This window comes from Solanum tuberosum, unplaced genomic scaffold (assembly GCF_000226075.1).
Source record: "Solanum tuberosum cultivar DM 1-3 516 R44 unplaced genomic scaffold, SolTub_3.0 scf00068, whole genome shotgun sequence".
Classification (NCBI taxonomy): Eukaryota; Viridiplantae; Streptophyta; class Magnoliopsida; order Solanales; family Solanaceae; genus Solanum; species Solanum tuberosum.
In genome coordinates, this window is record NW_006238994.1 from 1,760,622 (window position 1) to 1,782,012 (window position 21,391).

Here is a 21,391-nt window from a genome sequence, read left to right on the forward strand (position 1 = left end):
ACAGAAAAGTAAACAACAAAAACAGAAAAAAAGGAAGTAAAGGGAGTAGTTGAGTGATCAAAGAAATACTTTAAAAAAAAGGTGAAATTAATTAAATAAAATGGAAATAATTGGAGATCTGATTTTCTCTCTCTATAGAGCTGTCGGTGGACTGATTTTTCTCTCTCTAAAAACTAAAGCAAGCTTCACTAATTCTCAGTGACACTTGGACAGGGCAGCTCTTGTGTCGCTTTCGTCTCATCTAAGCTGGGCCAACTAGCCCTTTTATTAATTACCAAAAAATGTATTTTTCTTCAGACACGACATACTAACAAATACCATCTCCAGCTAATACGCACAGTCTACACTCCAATACCCCTTTCATATATAGCTGTGTATTTATTGGCACCCAAAGAAAGCAGAGGAGGAAGAGAGAGAGAGTGTGTTGTCGGCAATGCTCTGTTGATCTTTCATTTTCTTGATATTTTGGCTTCTGGGTTTCTCTCTTTATCTGATTTTATATTGTGGATCGAAGGATCTGGGGTTGGGTTTCTTGATTTATTGGATCTTGAGGTACTTTTTGCCCTCTTTTTTGGGAAATGTTGGTGGATTTTCTCTTTCTGATGAGGGAAATTTGATGAAATTAGAAAAAGGATGGATTTTGAGTTGTGGGGTTTTCAGTTGACTTGGGGGAGGGAGTTTACTTTAATTAAAATGCCTGTGATTGTTCTTCTTGAATGAATTCTCCTTCTAACTGAACCAAGAGCTAAATAGACTGTTCTTTCTTTTAATCTTGTGTTTTTTTTTTCTTTTCCTGAGTTCTTTTACTTTACTTGGTGATTGAAATAGATCTGATCTGTAATTTGGGCATGTTGGTTGGCGACTTATCGGGCTGAGACTGGTAGCTGATTGCAAATCCGTTGTTTACATCTAAGTGGACTGACAATGGATCCAGAAGGTGATGTGAAGGTTAGTTCATGAAAGGAATACATAAAGACTCTACCTTTACCTTTTTTTTTCTCACAATTGCTGTTTAGATTGGTGTGATGATATCATTTCTTGTCAGTTTCTGCTATGGATTTGGTATTTTGGCCAGTTAATTTGTATGTGGTGTTCCACTACCTCGTGCTCTGTGTCAGTATCAGGTTGAAATGTTTGTAGTAATTTGTCAAGAACTGAACTTTAATGTTTTACTGTTGTTCCTATTGAATTTCAGAACGTCTTAGAATGTTTAGATCTTTGATGTCAAGCTTAATTTAGAATTGTTCTACCTAGTGTGAGTAGAAGTAGTTTGTCTGATCTTGTATGATATGAGATTCAAGCTTGAATGATGATATAAGTGAGGAAGTCTCTTATTGTGCTGATTTTTTTTTGCATAGGGGAAGTCCTTGAAGACCTTAGGTGGTCAAGTCTGTCAGATCTGTGGTGATGGTGTTGGCACTACTGTGAATGGCGAGCCATTTGTTGCTTGCGATGTCTGTGCCTTCCCTGTTTGTAGGCCATGCTATGAATATGAGAGGAAGGACGGGAATCAATCTTGCCCACAGTGCAAGACCAGATACAAGAGACATAAAGGTATGGATGATTCTGATTGAGCAATTGAGTTGAATAGCTAATAGATCATTCAAGACCTGTTGGCCAAGAGAAGTAAGAGACCTTTAGTTTTTGAGTCTGGTACATGATTGTATATGCTGACTGGCAACTTTTTTCTATAAGATGATAAAATGGTTTTGCTAAAACGATTATTTACCATCAAGAGAATATGCATGAAGTAAACTTGCCTTCATCCCAAGCAACAAAGAACACACTAAAGAGAAGAAAAAAAGGATCTGCATCTTGCTAATCTACTGAAAGATTTGAATGGCAGTCAACTCGATTAAGTCCTAGACTATTCTGATTTGAGATCTTGATGTGCTGTATTACTTGATTGTAACAGGAAGTCCTGCTATTAGTGGTGAAAGTGTAGAAGATGGTGATGCTGATGATGGTGCCAGTGAACTAAATTACTCTTCTGAAAATCTGAATGAGAAGCAAAAAGTGGCTGACCGTGTGTTGAGCTGGCACGCGACTTACGGGCGGGGTGAGGAGACTGGTGCTCCAAAGTATGATAAGGAGGTCTCCCACAATCATATTCCTCTGCTTACAAATGGAACAGATGTATGATTCACAGTTGCTAATTTTTTATGTTATTATCTTCCCCCTTTCCTTGACTGTCTTGCCTGGTATAAGTAATTGAATGAGTGACTGAATGCTTGTTGTCTTCTTACCTCTAGGTTTCTGGGGAATTGTCTGCAGCATCACCTGAACGCTATTCAATGGCATCTCCTGGACCTGCTGGTGGTGCAAAACACATCCATCCACTTACATATTCAACAGATGCTAACCAATCACGTATGTTCCTGGTTTGTTCGACAAGTGGTTACAGAATTATCTCTTCCTCATCTCTGATTCTAGATATTTGAGGCTCTATGTACTTTTCTTATTTTGGCAGCTAACATCAGGGTTGTGGACCCGGTAAGGGAGTTTGGATCCCCTGGACTTGGCAATGTTGCTTGGAAAGAAAGAGTTGATGGCTGGAAAATGAAGCAGGATAAGAATGTTGTTCCGATGACCACTAGCCATCCTCCTTCGGAACGAGGAGTTGGAGATATTGATGCTAGTACTGATATTCTGGGGGATGACTCTTTACTGTGAGTTTTTTTTTTCTTCTGCTGGCTATGTTATGTATTTTCTGGTTTCTGAGTGGCTGTTTTGGTAGATCATCTCTGATATCTTTCTATTGTAAAGAAAATAAAAAAGGAGAAGAGAACAGAGTATTCTGTATTCGTGATATGTGCTGATCAGCATTCTGATGGAATGTTGAAGCATTCAAATTTTGTGTTGTCTTTGAATATAGAATGAGTTTCCTCTAATGGTACATCTTTGTTGGTGCAGCAATGATGAGGCTAGACAACCTCTTTCAAGGAAGGTGTCTATTCCATCGTCTAGGATAAATCCTTACAGGATGGTTATTGTCCTCCGGCTTGTCATTCTTTGTATTTTCTTGCACTATCGGATAATGAATCCAGTGCCCAATGCAATTCCGTTATGGTTGTTATCTGTGATATGCGAGATTTGGTTTGCAGTATCTTGGATTTTGGATCAGTTCCCCAAGTGGCTTCCAATCAACCGTGAGACATATCTTGATAGGCTTGCACTTAGGTAAGAGCTTGATCTTTTTCTCTTCGTTCTTTTCTTTTCTATTTTGTTTTGCTTGTTTCCATTTTTATTTCTTATACTTAGTTTTAATCATGATGTGCGATAGGTATGATCGTGAAGGAGAGCCATCACAATTAGCTGCTGTTGACATATTTGTTAGTACTGTGGATCCTTTGAAGGAGCCTCCTCTTGTTACAGCAAATACTGTCCTGTCCATTCTTGCAGTTGACTATCCTGTTGATAAGGTGTCCTGTTATGTGTCTGATGATGGTGCTGCCATGTTGACATTTGAAGCCCTATCTGAAACAGCAGAGTTTGCAAGGAAATGGGTTCCTTTCTCTAAGAAGTACAGCATAGAGCCACGAGCTCCAGAGTGGTATTTTTCTCAGAAGGTTGACTACTTGAAGGATAAAGTTCAAACATCATTTGTAAAAGACCGCAGGGCAATGAAGGTCAGTTTTAGTGTTTGCACTACCTTCTGTTGTTTTCTGTTTGTTGTGTGCTCATAATGTTTCTTGGAATCATAATACAGAGGGAGTATGAAGAGTTCAAAATTCGCATCAATGCCCTCGTTGCAAAAGCTCAAAAGGTCCCTGAAGAAGGATGGATTATGCAAGATGGTACACCATGGCCTGGAAATAACACTAGGGATCATCCTGGGATGATTCAGGTAACTTTTAATTCTTCTTTGTTGGATGTATTTTTAATTTTTAAGAACAAACTATATCAGTGTTTTTCAATTACTCTAACTTGCAGGTATTGAGGATTGGATCTTACTTTAATCCACGAGTTTGACATTGGTCTTGCGTACTTACGATTAGCTTTTCTCTGAAATTTAAACTTTTGTCGGGGCATTTTCTGTTCTGGGAGTATAACTGTGTTATCTCTGTTTGTTGCGTACAGGTTTTCTTGGGACAAAGTGGAGGACTTGACAGTGATGGAAATGAGTTGCCACGACTAGTGTATGTTTCTCGTGAGAAGCGTCCTGGCTTCCAACATCACAAAAAGGCCGGTGCCATGAATGCACTGGTAAGTTGTTAATATTGGAGTAGTTTATCCCCCCACCCACCAACAATCTTGACATAAATGGGGCATCTTTATCATATACAATGATCGTGCAGGTTCGCGTGTCAGCGGTTCTTACTAATGGACCGTTTATGTTGAATCTTGATTGTGATCATTACATAAACAACAGCAAGGCATTGAGAGAAGCAATGTGCTTTTTGATGGATCCTAACCTTGGAAAATATGTCTGCTATGTACAATTCCCTCAGAGATTCGATGGTATTGATAGGAACGATCGATATGCCAACAGGAATACAGTTTTTTTCGATGTAAGTTTGGTGTTTTATGCAGTTCATGCGCTTTTATGAGATTATTTCATGTGGATCTTGGTGTGAAATCTTTTTTTGTTGTTGAACCAGATTAACTTGAGAGGTTTGGATGGAATTCAAGGCCCAGTGTATGTGGGTACTGGATGTGTCTTCAATAGAACAGCTTTATATGGTTATGAACCTCCAATTAAGCCAAAGCATAAGAAGGCAGGGTTCCTCTCTTCCTGCTTCGGTGGATCAAGAAAGAAGGGTTCTAAATCAAGTAAAAAAGGCTCAGACAAGAAGAAATCTAGTAAGAATGTTGATCCCACTGTGCCAATATTCAATCTGGAGGATATAGAGGAGGGAGTTGAAGGTATAGTTCAAATTACTAAATCTTTTCACTTCATGTTATCTTTGTCCAAGTACTTCACCAATCCCAGAATGATCACTCTGATGCTTTATACCACACCTTACTCAGCAACTCCTTTTAGTAAGTTAATTGGCAAAGCTGTTGCATCATCAGCGAAAAAAAAAGGAAAAATTGCAAGTTGCTAACTCCCATGGATTTCAATACCAATACTTTTCAACATCAGTAGACAGTCACTTCCTTCATCATTTAGACTTATCTAACTTGTAGTTCATTGCTTTGGATTACCTCAAATATTCTTCATGAAATTACTTCTGAACCGGAAAATAGAAGATGACCCCTACCTTTAGTGAGTAGGACTTGTAGAGTACCGGGACACACCAAGTAATGGTTGTTCGACAATTAGAATTTTGTCCTATATTCTTTTGCTTTCTTAAGAGTGAACCGTGCGTGTTCTCCTGTCTTCTGGAATCAGGTTTGCCATCGTCCAATAATGGAAGTAAAAAAATTGACAACAATGTCATTTCTAAGTCTGGATTGTGTTGGACCACCTTCCCTGGCAAACAGAAATATAGCTATGCTTTTCCTGAACCTTTTAAAATGGACCTAAGTTCAGATTTTAGAAATGTTGAAAAGAGGAGATGCACATGGAACTTCTTTATGCTGTTGACTAGCTTTTAGAATATCAATTAACCAATTGTGATCCAATCCATATTGTTGCTGTAGGAATTCTCCCCCATTACCTCACTTTATTTATTAGATTGTTGAATATGGTTTTGTAAAATTTGTAACTGCTGATTGACACACAAAACTGCAAGAAGTATACTATTTCTAGGTAAGCATACACTTATGTGTTGCTTGCCCTCACCACTTCTTCTTACCTGTTTCAATTTGTTTGTCTGGTTTTGACTTGGCAAGGAGTTTAATAAAGTAAAGAAGATTTTTAAATCTTGTGGTCTTAAACTAAAGATAGGTGGAATGTACCAAAATACCCTTTAATCTTGTGGTCTTAAACATGTATGTGGAAGTTAGAATTAAAGAGTTTTCAAAAAAGGAAAGAGACATTCTTTTGAAATGACTAAAAAAGAAGTTAAGGCAAACACATTGAAACAGGGGAGTACTTACTAAGGAAACAGTTAAAAACACTAACTGTAGGCATGCATTTTATATGTTGGGTTAATTGCTTCTTGATTACCATGCTAAAGTTATAAGCAAGGAATGCAACTCATCCCAGGCAAATATACACTTCTATCAAGTTTGAGAATTGAAGTACACTTTTGTCCTCTTTATGCTTCTTGTGCACTCATTCTTTATAGGATTATCCTATTTCTTTATGCTTGAAGTCCCATACGTTTATGTGGTGGTTCACTATATTCTTGAAGTTTTTCCAACTTCTCACACCCACTGTTTCTCCTCTCTCTTTCAATCATGAAATCAGGTGCTGGATTTGATGATGAGAAGTCACTTCTCATGTCACAAATGAGCCTGGAGAAGAGATTTGGGCAATCGGCTGTTTTTGTTGCTTCAACACTCATGGAGAATGGTGGTGTTCCTCAATCGGCTACCCCGGAGACCCTTTTGAAAGAGGCTATTCATGTTATCAGTTGTGGTTATGAAGATAAATCAGAATGGGGAACTGAGGTAATGCTGTGTTCTAGATTCCCGCCCCACCAGAGTCTAGGATAGGTAGGGAAGAGCCTGTAAGTGATGTGAATTAAGCTCACCATTTAAAAAGTTCTAGGATGAGTAGGAAATTGTAGATGGACAATCATTGCCACGGAACTCTATTAACTGAATTTTAGGTGACATGTTACTTAGTATTTGACCTTCTGACAGAAAAAATAAACCAAAAAGAGATCCAGTGTCTAGTGTTATACCGAAAATAATATCTATTTCCTTAGATCTGGTGAAAGGAAAATGAGAGTTGCAGCATATACCCTTTAAAGAAAATGTCGAGCTACTTGTACATCACTAAATTCCCAGATGCATCGGTTTTTGGTACATTGTAGACACGAGAATTTCTTTGTGGTACTACTTATTGTAGACTCTAATTGGACCATGATTGTTGTTACTATTGTGTGTTTGAATACTTAAATTTCGTTGTGTATGTGCAGATTGGATGGATCTATGGTTCCGTCACAGAGGATATTCTTACTGGATTTAAGATGCATGCCCGTGGTTGGCGATCTATTTACTGTATGCCCAAGAGACCCGCCTTCAAAGGGTCAGCTCCTATTAATCTTTCAGATCGTCTGAACCAAGTGCTTCGATGGGCTTTAGGGTCAGTGGAAATTCTTTTCAGTAGGCATTGTCCTATATGGTATGGATACAATGGACGGTTGAAGTGGTTGGAGAGATTTGCTTATGTCAACACCACCATTTATCCAATCACTTCCATTCCACTTCTTATATACTGCATGCTTCCAGCTATCTGTCTACTTACTGGGAAATTCATTATCCCTCAGGTTAGCATTGGATCTCTAAATTCTTGTCAACTTGTTTGCATGCATGTTATATCTTGGCTTCTTTTGCATATCCAAGGTTATTTGATACTACTGTTTATATGACACTTTTTTCCCTCTCTTAAGAAAAAAATGACACTTTTCTAGATCTAGAAATAATTTTACTTTTAAATTTTCATTTTACCATTAATGACGTGATTATAGAGCCACAGAAATGGTATGGCATGTTTAAGATCACAAGTTCCGAAAGTCAAAAGTCTTTCTTTCTTAAGCTCCGGGCCCAGTCAAACACTCTCACAGTCTTATGAAAAAAAGTGCACGCCTTCATATAAAATGAAACAGAATATTGTATTTGCTACACCTATGATCCCCCCATTTAATTTGAGTTCTTCAAGTAACCCGTCAGTTGGTCTTAAACTGCACGTAGTTACTAAACTTGTCCTTACATTCAACATACTTTCTTAAGTTGCTTTAACCCAAAGGGGTGGCCCAGTGGTTTGGGACTTCCATGTTGGAGGTCTCAAGTTTGAAACCCCTTGCCAACGAAAACAAGGGGGTTGCCTTCTGGGTCAAGCTCGTCGCACCGGGATTGCCTAGTGTGGGCTACCTCTCCTATGTGGTTTGCGAGCTATTGCATAGGAGCGAGGGAACCCCCTGTGCACACACCCAAAGGGTAGCGGCTGCGGGTTTTCCTTGTCATCCAAAAAAAAAAGTTGTTTTATCATACATTTACCAAGATATCATGTCATAGGATTTATGATATGTTTATTTTACTTTTGCAGATTAGTAACCTTGCAAGCATCTGGTTTATATCCCTCTTTCTTTCCATTTTCGCTACTGGTATTCTGGAGATGAGATGGAGTGGGGTTGGAATTGATGAATGGTGGAGAAATGAACAGTTTTGGGTCATTGGTGGTGTGTCAGCTCACCTGTTTGCCGTCTTCCAAGGGTTGCTCAAAGTGCTTGCTGGTATTGATACCAACTTTACTGTCACATCCAAGGCATCAGATGAAGATGGGGACTTTGCGGAACTCTACTTGTTCAAATGGACAACTCTTCTTATACCCCCCACTACTCTCCTCATTGTAAACCTGGTAGGAGTTGTGGCAGGCATCTCATATGCCATCAACAGTGGTTACCAATCATGGGGTCCCCTCTTTGGTAAATTATTCTTTGCTTTCTGGGTGATCGTTCACCTTTACCCCTTCCTCAAAGGTCTTATGGGTCGTCAGAACCGGACACCCACTATCGTGGTCGTGTGGTCTATTCTTCTGGCCTCCATTTTCTCTTTGTTATGGGTGCGGATTGATCCCTTCACAACAAGAGTTACTGGACCAGATGTTCAGGCGTGTGGTATCAATTGCTAGGAAGGAACTCTCAAGTTTTGCATGCAAAGCAAATAATAGCGCGAAGGTCATCCAAGTGATGTTATCAACCATGCAAAATGAGTTGAAGATGTTCTGTAGCTGTGTAATCTGTCATGTTTTTCATCCAAACTTGGGTGTGTCCTTGTTGTTTGTCCATGTGAAGTGTACTTTATTTTGTGCAGAATGTAGCCATGTAAAAGCTCCTAATCGATCCAAGATCAAACAAGAGACACCAAATCAAAATTTTATCCCCAGATAGGAACTCTGCTTGATGTATACGAATTTCATATTTTGCCCCATTGAGATGGATGCAATGTTGTAACTTATAGTACCCTTAATGTTCTAGTGTATTTTATTTATTCATTCAAAATTTTGTGTTGCAACATGAGGACTCCAAAGGTTATTTATATGACAAAATTAGTTTGTTGTCCTTGTTCATTTTCCTTCTTTGAATTCTCCTCAGCTCTGAGTATCTTGTTTTAACTCTGAAAGTGATCTCTTTATTCTTTCTTCATTTATCACTTTGTATAAAAGACTGATCGATCTCGACTTACCTAAGTGTGGTACTAGAAGTTGAGTATAGTAAAAGATGATTCAGAGCCATCACTGTTTAAGTTAGTAATGTGAAGTTGAGGGCATTTTGGCATATTGGTTAGACTACTAGGAGGAATATTACAATTAGATTAGCCTCACTCAGCATATGAGTTGTGAAAAGGAACCGAAGACTTTTCACTTCAATCACAGCTGTCCCAGGCCCCAGCATCTATCTAAGCTTCAATTTTCATCTACTAGCTAATAATTTTGTATATTGTCCCTTTCAGCATTGAAGTGCTCTCCATTTTCTCTTTGGCAATTCAACTTTTTTTCAGGTAAAAGAGGTTTTTTCTTGCTCTTCAATTGGTGAGACTAATTGATGGCTTATGCTTCTGTTGTTTCTCTTGCTCAAACTCTAGAGCAACTCAGTACCAGAATCCCAGGTTTGTTTTCTGACCCAAAAATTCAATCTTTATCTGCATCTCTTGATTATTTCAAAGCCTTTCTTGATGATAGTAGCAAAAGTAGTTATTATCACCAAGAAAATATCAAAGATTTGGTTGGAAAGTCTAGAGATGCTCTCAATGAAGCTGAGAATATTATTGAACTAAAGATTTGTGAGATTCATCAAAGAGGAAATGAAGATTTAGTTGGAAGTTTAGTACCAGTAGTACAGAAGATTGAGTTACTAAGGGAAGAGTTGGTGCTGAGTCTTGAGACTTGCACAAGCCATGACCATGACATTGAACCTACTGAAGATCATTTCGAGACGAGGCTTGGAAGTCCATCTAGACCTAGTTTTAATGCAAATTTGGAGAATAATGTTGTTGGTCTTGATGATGATTTGGAGAAGGTTATAGAAAGGCTACTTGGGTACTCATCCGAGAGAGAAGTCGTTGCAATTACAGGTAGGGTTAATTTGACGTATGATCATTAAACTTTACCTATTAAAGTACATTATGGATAGATTTTGTTGATATAGGACTAAATCAAATTAAGTTGGTGACTTTATTGTTATAGAGAATAAAAGTAGCAAATTTTCTATTATAGTGAGTAAAGTTCAATTATTTTAATGCAGCAAAAGTAGTTGTCACTTTACTTTTATAAAAATGGATAGAGTTAAATGACACATATGTGAGATCAATCCTTACAGGTATGGGTGGGATTGGCAAAACGACACTCGCTAAAAAAGCTTATGATTATCCTCGAGTTAGGTCTCGCTTTGATGTTCATGCATGGGTTACTGTATCTCGAGAGTATGGAATGAGGAGGTTGCTGTTAAGTCTAGTCCGTTGCATTCCAGGTATGACGACAGATAAGCTTGTAGAGAAAACTGAGGATCAGTTAGCGGAGTCATTATATAGAAAACTTAAGGATCGAAGATATCTTATTGTCATTGATGATATTTGGAGTACTAAAGTTTGGGACGATGTAACAAGATGTTTTCCAGATGATGACAATGGGAGTCGAATCATATTAACGAGTAGGCTCAAGGATGTGGCTGCTTATGCTAATCCTGATAGCCCTTTGCATGAGATGGGGGTCTTAAGTTTAGATGATAGTTGGAAATTACTCTCCATTAAGGTATTTGGGGTAAATGATCTTTGTCCTTCTGAGTTAGAGGATATCGGGAAGCAAATAGCGGAAAGATGTGGTGGACTTCCTTTGGCAATTCTGGTGGTTGCAGGGCATCTTTCTAAGATTTCTAGGAGAAGAGAAAGTTGGATCATTGTTGCCAAGACTGTTAATTCAGTTGTTGCGAACGATCCTGATAAATGCCTAGGAGTGCTCGGTATGAGTTACAATTACCTGTCGAACCACCTCAAGCCATGCTTCCTCTCTATGGGTGCTTTTCCGGAAGATTTTGAAATAAAAGCTCGGACATTGATCCAAGTTTGGGTAGCTGAAGGGTTTCTAAAAGCAGAAAGGGTCAAGAGCTTGGAAAAAGTTGCAGAAGAGTGTTTGGAGGATCTTATTAGTAGAAATCTAATAATGATTAGAAAGAGGAGGTTCAATGGTGAGATCAGAAGTTGTGGCATACATGATTTGTTGAGGGACTTGAGCTTAAGAGAAGCTCAGAAAGAGAAGTTCCTGCACGTGACATCAACTCGATATGTTTCAAACTTCCTAGCACAGAGGAATGAGGGTCGTGGCTTCAGTTTTCTTTCCAACATTTCTCTAAATGATTCTAGTGAGTTGTCATCTCATGTAACTCGATCGATGTTTTTCTGGGGTAAACTGTTAATCTCTGCTCCGCCTCATAGGCAAATTTCCTTATTCGCGAGCTTCAAACATATCAGAGTGTTGGCAATTTTTTCTCATATGTTTCCTGCATTTCCAGCTGAGATAACACAACTTACTCATCTAAGGTACCTTTGGATTCAATCAAATGGTGGTCTCCCCGCATCAGTGTCTCATCTTTATAATCTGCAAACCTTGGTATTTCAACAGCCGGAACTGTATTATATGCACAAAACTTTGGTTCTGCCTCGGGATATCTGGAACATGACACAGCTAAGGCGTCTGCGTCTACTGAGTGGCAATTATCTGTCTAAGCCTAAAAGAAGTACCACAACAGATGATGTTTTGGGGCTCAGCAATCTGGAGGAACTTTCTCACTTATGTTTTTCTAGCTGTACAGAGGAAGTCTTTTCATGCCTTCCCAATATACGAAAACTGAGTATCCTCGATGCTGCATCAGACGATGCATCTGAATACTTAAAAAATCTGGTACATTTAGAGAAACTTGAAACATTGAAATGCATCTGCTATGGCCAGAAGCGGCTCACCTTGTCAAACTGGTGCGCTTCCCTAACATCTGTTAAGAGGTTAGTATTATCCGGTTGTCTTCTGCTTTCTGAAGACATGGCAAGTCTAGCTGCATTGCCCAATCTTGAAGTGCTTAAACTTAGAGATAATGAGTTTGAAGGTTGTGCGTGGACACTAAGTGATGAAGACGAGTTTAGCCAGCTAAAGTTCCTACTGCTTTCTGAGCCACGTCTAGTGAACTGGGAAGCTGGTAGTGTTAACTTCCCAAACCTTCAAAAGTTAGTTTTGAGGAAATGCATCCGTCTTGAGGAAATACCTCTCGATATTGGAGAGATATGTACATTGGAGATGATTGAACTGATTTGCTGTAGCTCTTCTGCTCAGAATTCAGCAAATGAAATTCGCGAAGAACAAGAGAGCATGGGAAATTCTTGTCTTGACATACGCGTTTATGGTAAGTTTTCCCTTTAAATATCAGCTGAATATAGTTAGTCAGCATTAGTTTCAAATTCTGAGCTTTCCTAATATGAAATATTTCTTGAAATCACACATTGAGTAGCTCGAAATTCTGACTGATCGATGAGTTTCTCTCTTGCAGCTGATGATGATGAATCTTCCTCATTGTTTGACTTCTGGAGAGCAGTGATGAGCTATGTGAAGAAGTAGTTAAGTAGTTAGTTAAAAGTCATTAAACTGATGAAGGGTAGATTAGTCTTTGTGTATTGTTTAGTTGTAACAAACTATGCTCAGTCAGTTAGGAGTCAGTTACAGAATGTGGTCTATAAATACCACTTCCATTACTTGTATTCATTAGCCTTTTGAGCTCAATCAATGAGAAGTTTTCTAAAGGAGCAGTTACTGCTTAGTGTTAATTCTGAGTTGTTTAGTTTCAGTTCAAGCAGTACTAGATTGAACTTGAGTTGAGAAATCTGTATTTGACTTGCTAAGTTTCTTGTTATTGTTACTTCATGTAATTATAGGTTTCTAAACAAATAATAGTTTGATTCCACTGGTACTTGTAGATATCCTGCATGTTATTACAAACATTTAATGTTAGAAGATATATGCTCACTGAACCTTCGTAATATCTAACAATCGAGTCTTATGTTAGGCATATAAAACAATAAACACTAACACATGGAAATATAGCTTATAAAGTCTAGCTTCCCAACAAATCAAACGGTTCTTGATTTGGCTAACAAATGGTCATTTATCTTGTGATATGTAACATAATTTCATTTTGTTATGAAAAATATTTGAAATCTATGGTCATACGCATACTTAAAATCTCTGATCTGACGTGTGCAACATTAGCAAAAATTAGAACTAAAAAAAGAACCATTATTGCTAAATATGTTCTACCTTACTCTTAGACTAATTTGCAATGAGTTATGTTTAAGTAAATATTTCATTCGTCTTTCTAGCAAATTTTAACGTTCTCCCTATAAATACTTTTGATTTACTTACAACATAATCATTTTACTAAATTTTCACAAAATTGTCGAAAAAAGTAATTTTACACCACAATTTTGGTGAACTCTAATTATTTGGTTCATTGTTAAATTTAAGATGTACTTTCATTGCATGATTTTCTCTTCGAAGAAATATTTTTCTTTATATAGTAGTTTAATGTACATAATCGGAAGATGAAAGGAGAAATAGGTTTAGATTTTGGATTGAAAATAATTATTTTATTCAATGTAGTAAGTTCTATTCCTAAACCTTCAAAACACACGCTTCAATTACCAAGTCTATATGAATTGAAAGAACTTAAAAGTACAATCAACTTTTTTTTTTTTTTTGGTAAACAAGATGATATATTATAATTTAATATGCGTCAGTACAAGTAAATGACCGAGTATGGCTAGTAATGTTTGGGAAAGGGATTGGGATTACATTATACACATTAATACCTTCTATAGTAGAAGACGACTTTTTTAGCCTAACATAGAGAGTTCTTACTTTGTCTGCTTCTATTCTACTAAAAACAATAAATGGTGGAGCTGTCCAAAGTACGAGGGAGTTAGCTTCCTTCAATCTAGACCCCTCCTTAGCCAAGGTATCTGCCACTTGATTTTCTTCTCTATATTTATGCTGCATCGGAGGGTTTCCAAGTTTAAGTAGAAAGTTCCTTGCAATCAGCGAAAATATTAGAGTAAGATGGATGATCATTTGCTAGACAGTGAAGAATATCTTGACATAGTTTTCAACCTATTCTATAAAGTATCGAAATTTTCTAAAATAAAATTTAATTATTTAAAAGTTTATATAAATATTATAAGTCCCTATAGGTAATGATTCAAAATATTTACAAACTATTTGTAAGAATAAGATTAATGTTTTAATCTTTTTTACAAAGAAAATATTAAAAAGTTCTGAAATAGTTCAAAAGGCTATGTTTCAAAATTTTCATTTTCTTAATTATATTTTTTCAAGGTCTCTTTGTTTTAGTTCTTTTCACTTTACCAAAAATAAAAATAAAAAAAACTTTAGTTACGTCACTCTTCCTTCAAAAAGAAAAAGGAAAAAAAAACCATTTTGGGCAAGAAGTTGAACTCCTAGTTACGTCACTCTTCCTGAGAAAGGAAGAAGCTCAATTGCTTGTCGATTAAAAAAAAATCCTTTGTCAAACAATTTTGGACCTCAGAAAAAAAACAACATAAAATCTCCGAAAAAATGTGTTTTCAAGAATCTGCAACAGAAGATTCAGTCACCAAGTCCACTGCTCTCTACCCCATCAATTTCCCCTTTTTTCAAACCCCCAACTCATAATGGTTGGAACTATTTCTGGGTCTGGAAGATCATTAGCTGAAACTCACTCTACTCCATGTTTGTGCTTGAATCCTAGTCTTAACTCAGGCAGCACTAATTTTAAGAGTAATAGGGAATTGGGGTTGTGGAGAAGCTTTAAGGGGAGAAAGCAGTTGAATTTAAGTAGCAGTTTCTTGGAAGCATGGTGTGAGTGGAGGTTATCTGCAAAGATGGTATCTTTGGCTTTAAATGGAGGTTCAAGAAAGAGACAGAAGATTAGGAAATTCACTGTTGTTGGTGGGTTGGAAGTGGAGGATGATGATTCAGGGGAAGATGTTAAAAATGTAAGTTTTTTTGTAAATTGTTACTACTTTTTATTATTATTATTACTAGGAATTAGACCGGAAATTTTCCAATGTGAAGAATTGATTGTGTTCTTTATTATCTGCTCATACATGATAGTGGGATTCTATAAATTGATTAGCAATAATGAATTGTATAGTGGATTCTATTGAGCAAGCTTCAGCTTACTAAGGATGTGAACTTAGATGGGAGGTTATGGAGGACATGGATTAGGGTAGGAGAGTTAGTTAGGTAGTTGAGAGTTGTTTCACTTTTGCTTCCATACTAGTAGTTGTAGCATTACTCAGGGAAATCTTGGTTTTCCATTTTTGTTACTATTTGATGTTTCTTGCACTTCGATTATCATAATTTTTTGTTGTAGTGACTGTTCCTTTTTAATATGCTTTGTCTTACGGTCTTTAGCATTTTGTATTGGATTCTTCAGTCCTGCTGTTTTTGTTTTTTCAAACTACTTTGTAATGCTTTTACCTGCGTTAAGGTCCATCGATAACAACTGCTCTACCTCCCAAGGTAGGGGTAAGGTCTGCTACACACTAGCCTTCCCAGACTCCATTTATGGTATTACACTGGGTATGTTATTATCTGCTCACAGTGATTCTGTGTATTTATGACAAATGTATTATCTTTCATTGACATGGGAATGTTGAAGTTTGTTGCAATAGTTTGTAGATAGAACAACCTTGACTGAATGTTGAACATTTCCTTGTTGGTTATAAATCCTGGGAAGAAATGTGAACATCTATAGAAATTAGATATAAGTGAACGGGTATGGTCAAACGGGAAATTTTTGGTTGTGTTGTGTTAATTGAAGGTTTTTACAGTTGATTATAGACTGCTCTCGTTGGGCTTTAGCGAAAAAAACTTGCAAATTTATATTTTTAATCATCAGTTTGAAAAATGTTTAAAATGATTAGGGGATAAGATAGCTGTCTTTTGTATGGTTAGACGAAGGAATCTCAATAATATAAATTCATTGCTTAAATTGTTTTCTGGTCTTTTTTCCAAATGGCTTGTACTACTCCTTTTGTTGCAGAGCCAATCGATTCCTCCACAGGTGTAGTTAGCTAAAGTTTGGCTCATTATTACAGTGCTCTCTTTGTTGATTCTGCACTTGAATTTTGTCCATCCATAAAAATGAAATCTGCTGAAACTGTTTTATCCTCGGTTTGCTGGAACTGTATGACTTCAAAGTGAACCGTGTCCGATCTCTTTTTGCAGTTCCGTTTTTACTTGATCATATTCAACTCCTTATGTGATTGGCATTTGCAGGAAATAATCAATGTTATCACTTACAAAGCTGTACGGACTGTTCTTCAACAACTCTATGAGATGAACCCCCCACAGTACACATGGTTTTACAAGTAAGTTTAGATTTCTTTTCTTCTTAAGCGTATCCACTCTCCAGATATGATGATCCTCTGATTTAGCCCAACGATTCAAGTTAGCATTTAGGCTGTTGATGTTACAAAAACTGACACCTTAATCCAATTTATACAAAATCATGTGAGGAGTGATAGATGCAAAGACCATCACAGTTTTGGTGTTATTGTTTTTTAATCCTTTAAAGCAAGGGAAAGAGGAAAATAAATTGACAATTTCAAAGGAGATGGGATCTAGATTGGATTGGAAGGATGGGAGTGTGGTTGTGGTTTAGTGGTAGTGGCTGTTGGTTAGAGAAGGCTGGGGAAAGGAAGTAAAAATGAATGCGGGCGAGGTAAACTGAGAGAGGGCAAGAAGCTGCATTGGAGGGGCAGTGAAAGGCCAGAATGGCAGCTGAGGCAGTTATATGCTTTGTTAGAACAAGGATAATACAGATAATAATAATATTAAAGACCCAAAATAGGACTTGCTTGTCTTAGTGGACACGTCAAGACGTTTCTTGAAAATAGTTGGAGTCTCTCCCACGAGCAAATGGAAGAAATTCAACTAAGCCACACAACAAGTAGCACTCAAGAAGGTTGATCTTCTAATTCTTGATCTGTGGTTTCACCTTTTGGTCAATGTCTCTCAAATATTTTCAAGGGAAAGAGTTTTTGAAGTGCTTTTCTTTTATGAGAAAAGAAGAACTATTTATAAGATAAAAGTTCTTGTAAGAAGAGTTTTCATCAAATAACATTTATTAATAGGTTTGTGAATTTTGGACGATAAATGTATTTTTCAAAAGAACCTAACGTATAAACAAAATGAAGTGAAACCTATGGATTCACATTCATTCAATAAGAAAATCAAAACTTTTATCAAATGTATTGTTTCAAAAATAATTGAACATTTGTTCCAACATGCTTCTCTCGTCGTCCTTTGCTTTTTCTATTTTATTATTAAAATACGATGAGCATTTTATCTCCTGAGCTTTTCTATGTTTTCCCTTTTATAGTGCATTTCATTTTTCATTTGACATTCTTTGGTTCTCTTGAAACTGTTTCTTTTTCCTTTTCCTAGATATCTGTTAATCTTGATTTGAATGGAAATACGGAAAATATTGTCCGAATTTGCTTTTCCACTTGAAAGGTAACATTAAATTTCTCCTGATAACTCGTATTTTAAATCATCCATTCCCTAAAAAATACCTTTTAAAATTGGATTATACTACCACTTTTGCGAGCTTAGTATGCTCTGATTTGGAGTCACCAAGGGAGTGACTTAGTGGTCGAATAAGTGGAATAATACCTCGGGAAGCTTGGTTTCAAATCACAGTAGAGGTAATACTAGGTTAATTGTTCTCGGTTGTCCAAGCTTTGATGGACAGAGCTGATTATCTAATATATACCTGTGCTAGTGGGATTAGTCAACACGCACACAAGCTAGCGTAGACACCACCGTTGTATGAATAGAAGAACAAAGCTCCAAACTGGAAGCACAGGGTCTAAAGTGTAGTTTCACCTGGTAAAATGTAGCGAAACTGCTGTGTCAAAGAATCTTGTTTGTTCAATGGCACTGAGAGGTATCAGTCTTTTGATGGTTTTGCTCACTTGTTGTTATTTCACTAATTTTTTATCCTTTTTCTTTTTACAGTTTTATAGTAAACCACGTGCCTAACACTGGGAAAAATTTCCTTCAACAGCTTTTCAAGGTAACATTGTATATCTTGATAAATATTCTATCTTTCTATATGGAAAAAGTGAATATATGGCATGCAACTTGCAATGATTTTCCCTATGTCATCCGCATCCATTTAAATATGTTTTCAAGGAGATAGCACTGTAATAATGTCTCATATTAGCCGAGTTTTGCATTTTGACCGTTTTGCTCTGTGTGTGTGATAGTTTCTAAAAGTTTTGCAGGAAAAGCGAGAACTTGCTGAGAGAGTGATGATTACACGTCTTAGCCTTTACAGCATATGGATGCAGGTATGCCACTTTGATTTTAGCTACTGCTTGATGTAAATGTTTTGCTCCTTCAAAAGTACCGCGTTCTTGAATTATACATATATTTGTTCAAAAGCAGTCTTTGTGACAAACAAATAGTTTAATTTATGGCGAAAGGCGTACTAATCCCTTTTATCTATGTTTCATTTGTCGTCTGTATTGTATGATGGACGAGTTGAAAGCTAATGAATATTGTGTGTTGGATGTAGAAATGTGATCATGCTGAATTATATAACAGAATATCTGATGAGAATGTGGAACTGATGCGTGAACGACTAGCTCAAACTGTTATATGGCCATCTGATGATGATGAGATTGCTGGAAGTTTGGATTGATTAATGAGAGAAGCATAGCTAGCTCTCTTTGGTGCCCTTCCTTTTTCCATTAGTCTTGATAGGCAAAACTGTATAGTGCATCTGATTGACCAAATATATCAGGCTACATGTTTTTCATCCATACATATTTGATGTGACTTCAACGTTGCAATCCTTTCTGAATGTTTATAATGATTGACAGTCATCTCATCAAAAAGCTTAAACTGTTTTTTATTCATTCATTTACTTACAAATTAGATTGTTGCTTGAGTAGGTTCAGGACATTCAGCTCAATTTTTAATTCTCCCACTTTACTAAATTGTTTTATATCATATAAAACAGTTTTGTAATCTTTATTCTTGTTCAAATGAAAATGGATCCTAAGAATCTGAAGATGTAAACATCCGTTAAATATTTAATTTTGCGTTTGTTTTTACCTTATTGGAAACATGAACATAGTTTGGTTATTTTACTGTCCAAAACAATTCAAAAAATTCTTTAATAATTTATTTTTATAATCTTAATTACCATTTTAATAACTGTGCAGCCTGCTGGATGTATTACGTGATGAGAACAAGGTAAATCACCGTGTAAGACTAACTAATTATTACTCCTTGTGTCTTGACTTATTATTCTATAATAACAATAAAAATGTTCATTTTATTCTTAAATATTAATATGATTTCTATTCATACAAATACAATAACTTATTTTAAATCATACAATGGGCAAATGGAGGGTTGTAGTTTTGGGAAGTGGGATAAACATGACACAAAAATGTGAATACATATCCACTGCATGCAATCCTCAACGTGTCAACAGAATATAGATTTACCAAAACATCATCATATACTCATCAAACATATAAAATGTTGTAACGTGTCAAGTGCCAGTTGCTCTTCTTATATCCTGCCACGTATTAGTTTACCACTTAAAATCCATTATAAATATCCCTCTGCCTCTGACCCCGGCAATTATATTATTATTATTATCATCAACACAACACAACACAACACACTGAAGAAAGAAAGAAAAAGGATATAATTAAGGAAAAGAAGAAAATGGCAGCAGTAGAAGAACCAATACTCTCTAGGCTTGATAGACTTGACAATATTGTGAGTACTTCTCTAATTACTCTTTATTTATTTATTTTCTTGATATAATGATTCTAGATAGTACGTTTGACTCTTTTTTGCATCAGTTGTTTTCTTCATTTTCTACCTTTAATAACGTGGTTCCTCTTATTATTTGATTCAAGCAAAAAATAAGTTGAACTCAAAATAGAAAAAGCATACAAATTTAAAAACTAGCACGTAAAAGTGCCAAGTACTAAGTCGTAGAAAAAAAACCTTAGGAATATAAAGTAACAACAATAAGCAATTAGTGAATCTTAATAAGATTATTATGAGTGTCTTAATAATAAGATTGGTAACATGTTTGAAATAGAGGTTACCTTTTTCTTAGTGAAGAACTCTACGAGTTATCGAATTCAGAATCAATCAAATCAAATTATCGTAGGACCAATTGTAAACTAGGTACTTGGTGGTGTCTCCCTTGGAGTTTAGATGCGTCTATTCATGATATTCCATTTTCGAAGGATTTGTTGACGTTTAATATAAAATTGATTGATGTATATATGTAGATAAAAAAATTGGAGGAAGTTAGAGGAGGTGATCATTCCCCGAAGACATCAACAGCATCAAGCGAGACATTAACGAGCGACGGGCAAGTTTCGTCGCTCGATTTCTCTCCAAGAAGCATGGAGAAGCATTGCCGGCCTATAGAAGATGTGATTTCGGAGACGGAGCACAAGGGGACACTCATTGAGAGGCTGGTAAATGTTGAGAACAGGGTGTTGAATGTGTGTTTGCAATTGGAGGCAGAGTTGGAGATGATGAAGAAGAAGAAGAAGAAAAAAGAGGAGGAGAATTTGAATTTGAAGAATAAATTAGCTCATAACAAGGGTAGTTTCAAGAGCTTTGTTAAGTCTTGTGTTAAAGGGACAGGAATAGTAGGGAAACATAAACAAAGAGACTGAAATTTTGTGGGATTCCAATCAATGTAACTATGTAAAATTTCTAGTTTTTTTTTTTTTAGTCTTTGGAAGTTTATTTGGTTTGATGTAAGGTGTTTTTTGGCACCAATGTGACAATTTTGGCAGTTTCAAAGAGGATGTTTTTATTACTAAGTAGATGTGAATCATATTTTGGATACAATAATTATATTATAAATAACGTGTGTATCCAAATTCGATACATCCAACAATCGGAATAGTAATTAATTATATTTTACTATACATATTACACACATCAAAATAAATAGATAGTAGTATAATTTTGAAAGAAAACTACTACGTAGTATTTTAGCTTTGTTAAGAATGTGCTCTGTGTTGTTTTTCTCCTTTTCATATGTCAAGCCCAGCAAGCTCGCATCCGATCTGCAGGCCCATGGGCTGTGTACTTGGGTTCTTGCTGCATGGCAATGTCAGTTGATAAAGTTATTATATACATACATATATACTTGATATACAAAACTTTTAATTATTTATTTAATGAAGCTAATAATAAGTTCACACATCAAAGAAACATTTCATAATCAACATGCAG

General features: G+C 36.4%; 4 protein-coding genes across 4 annotated transcripts; all 4 read left to right on the forward strand.

The window, feature by feature from the left end:
* Nucleotides 1–324: 324 nt before the first annotated feature.
* Nucleotides 325–9,072, forward strand: STCESA3 (cellulose synthase; the record flags this gene model as incomplete). The annotated part of the gene is given in 15 exon segments (NM_001288363.1): nt 325–552; nt 829–948; nt 1,359–1,554; nt 1,916–2,136; nt 2,253–2,370; nt 2,471–2,669; nt 2,914–3,180; nt 3,284–3,629; nt 3,710–3,847; nt 4,081–4,206; nt 4,299–4,511; nt 4,602–4,866; nt 6,299–6,501; nt 6,975–7,325; nt 8,105–9,072. Coding segments are annotated over 14 exon segments (3,252 nt in total). The 5' UTR covers nt 325–552; nt 829–924.
* Nucleotides 9,073–9,377: 305 nt separating this feature from the next.
* On the forward strand, nt 9,378–13,063 carry LOC102590746 (putative late blight resistance protein homolog R1A-10). The gene is made up of 3 exons (XM_006345386.2): nt 9,378–10,131; nt 10,377–12,446; nt 12,591–13,063. Exons 1-3 carry the CDS (start codon nt 9,603–9,605, stop codon nt 12,656–12,658), a joined length of 2,667 nt encoding a protein of 888 aa, XP_006345448.1. The 5' UTR covers nt 9,378–9,602; the 3' UTR covers nt 12,659–13,063.
* Nucleotides 13,064–14,529: 1,466 nt separating this feature from the next.
* Nucleotides 14,530–18,996, forward strand: LOC102591103 (uncharacterized). Its single transcript, XM_006345387.2, has 5 exons — nt 14,530–15,087; nt 16,376–16,467; nt 18,119–18,176; nt 18,388–18,453; nt 18,681–18,996. Exons 1-5 carry the CDS (start codon nt 14,764–14,766, stop codon nt 18,804–18,806), a joined length of 666 nt encoding a protein of 221 aa, XP_006345449.1. The 5' UTR covers nt 14,530–14,763; the 3' UTR covers nt 18,807–18,996.
* A 787-nt stretch (nt 18,997–19,783) lies between these two features.
* Nucleotides 19,784–20,973, forward strand: LOC102591434 (uncharacterized). The gene is made up of 2 exons (XM_006345388.2): nt 19,784–19,900; nt 20,428–20,973. Exons 1-2 carry the CDS (start codon nt 19,847–19,849, stop codon nt 20,821–20,823), a joined length of 450 nt encoding a protein of 149 aa, XP_006345450.1. The 5' UTR covers nt 19,784–19,846; the 3' UTR covers nt 20,824–20,973.
* The last annotated feature ends 418 nt before the right edge of the window (nt 20,974–21,391 follow it).

Coding starts and splice junctions, on each gene's coding strand:
- LOC102590746 (XM_006345386.2), top strand. CDS start 9,603: ATGGCTTATGCTTCTGTTGTTTCTCTTGCTCAAACTCTAGAGCAACTC. Junction 10,132..10,376: donor AGAAGTCGTTGCAATTACAG/GTAGGGTTAATT, acceptor CAATCCTTACAG/GTATGGGTGGGATTGGCAAA. Junction 12,447..12,590: donor TCTTGACATACGCGTTTATG/GTAAGTTTTCCC, acceptor TCTCTCTTGCAG/CTGATGATGATGAATCTTCC.
- LOC102591103 (XM_006345387.2), top strand. CDS start 14,764: ATGGTTGGAACTATTTCTGGGTCTGGAAGATCATTAGCTGAAACTCAC. Junction 16,468..18,118: donor CAGTACACATGGTTTTACAA/GTAAGTTTAGAT, acceptor TTCTTTTTACAG/TTTTATAGTAAACCACGTGC. Junction 18,454..18,680: donor TTTACAGCATATGGATGCAG/GTATGCCACTTT, acceptor TGTTGGATGTAG/AAATGTGATCATGCTGAATT.
- LOC102591434 (XM_006345388.2), top strand. CDS start 19,847: ATGGCAGCAGTAGAAGAACCAATACTCTCTAGGCTTGATAGACTTGAC. Junction 19,901..20,427: donor TTGATAGACTTGACAATATT/GTGAGTACTTCT, acceptor GTATATATGTAG/ATAAAAAAATTGGAGGAAGT.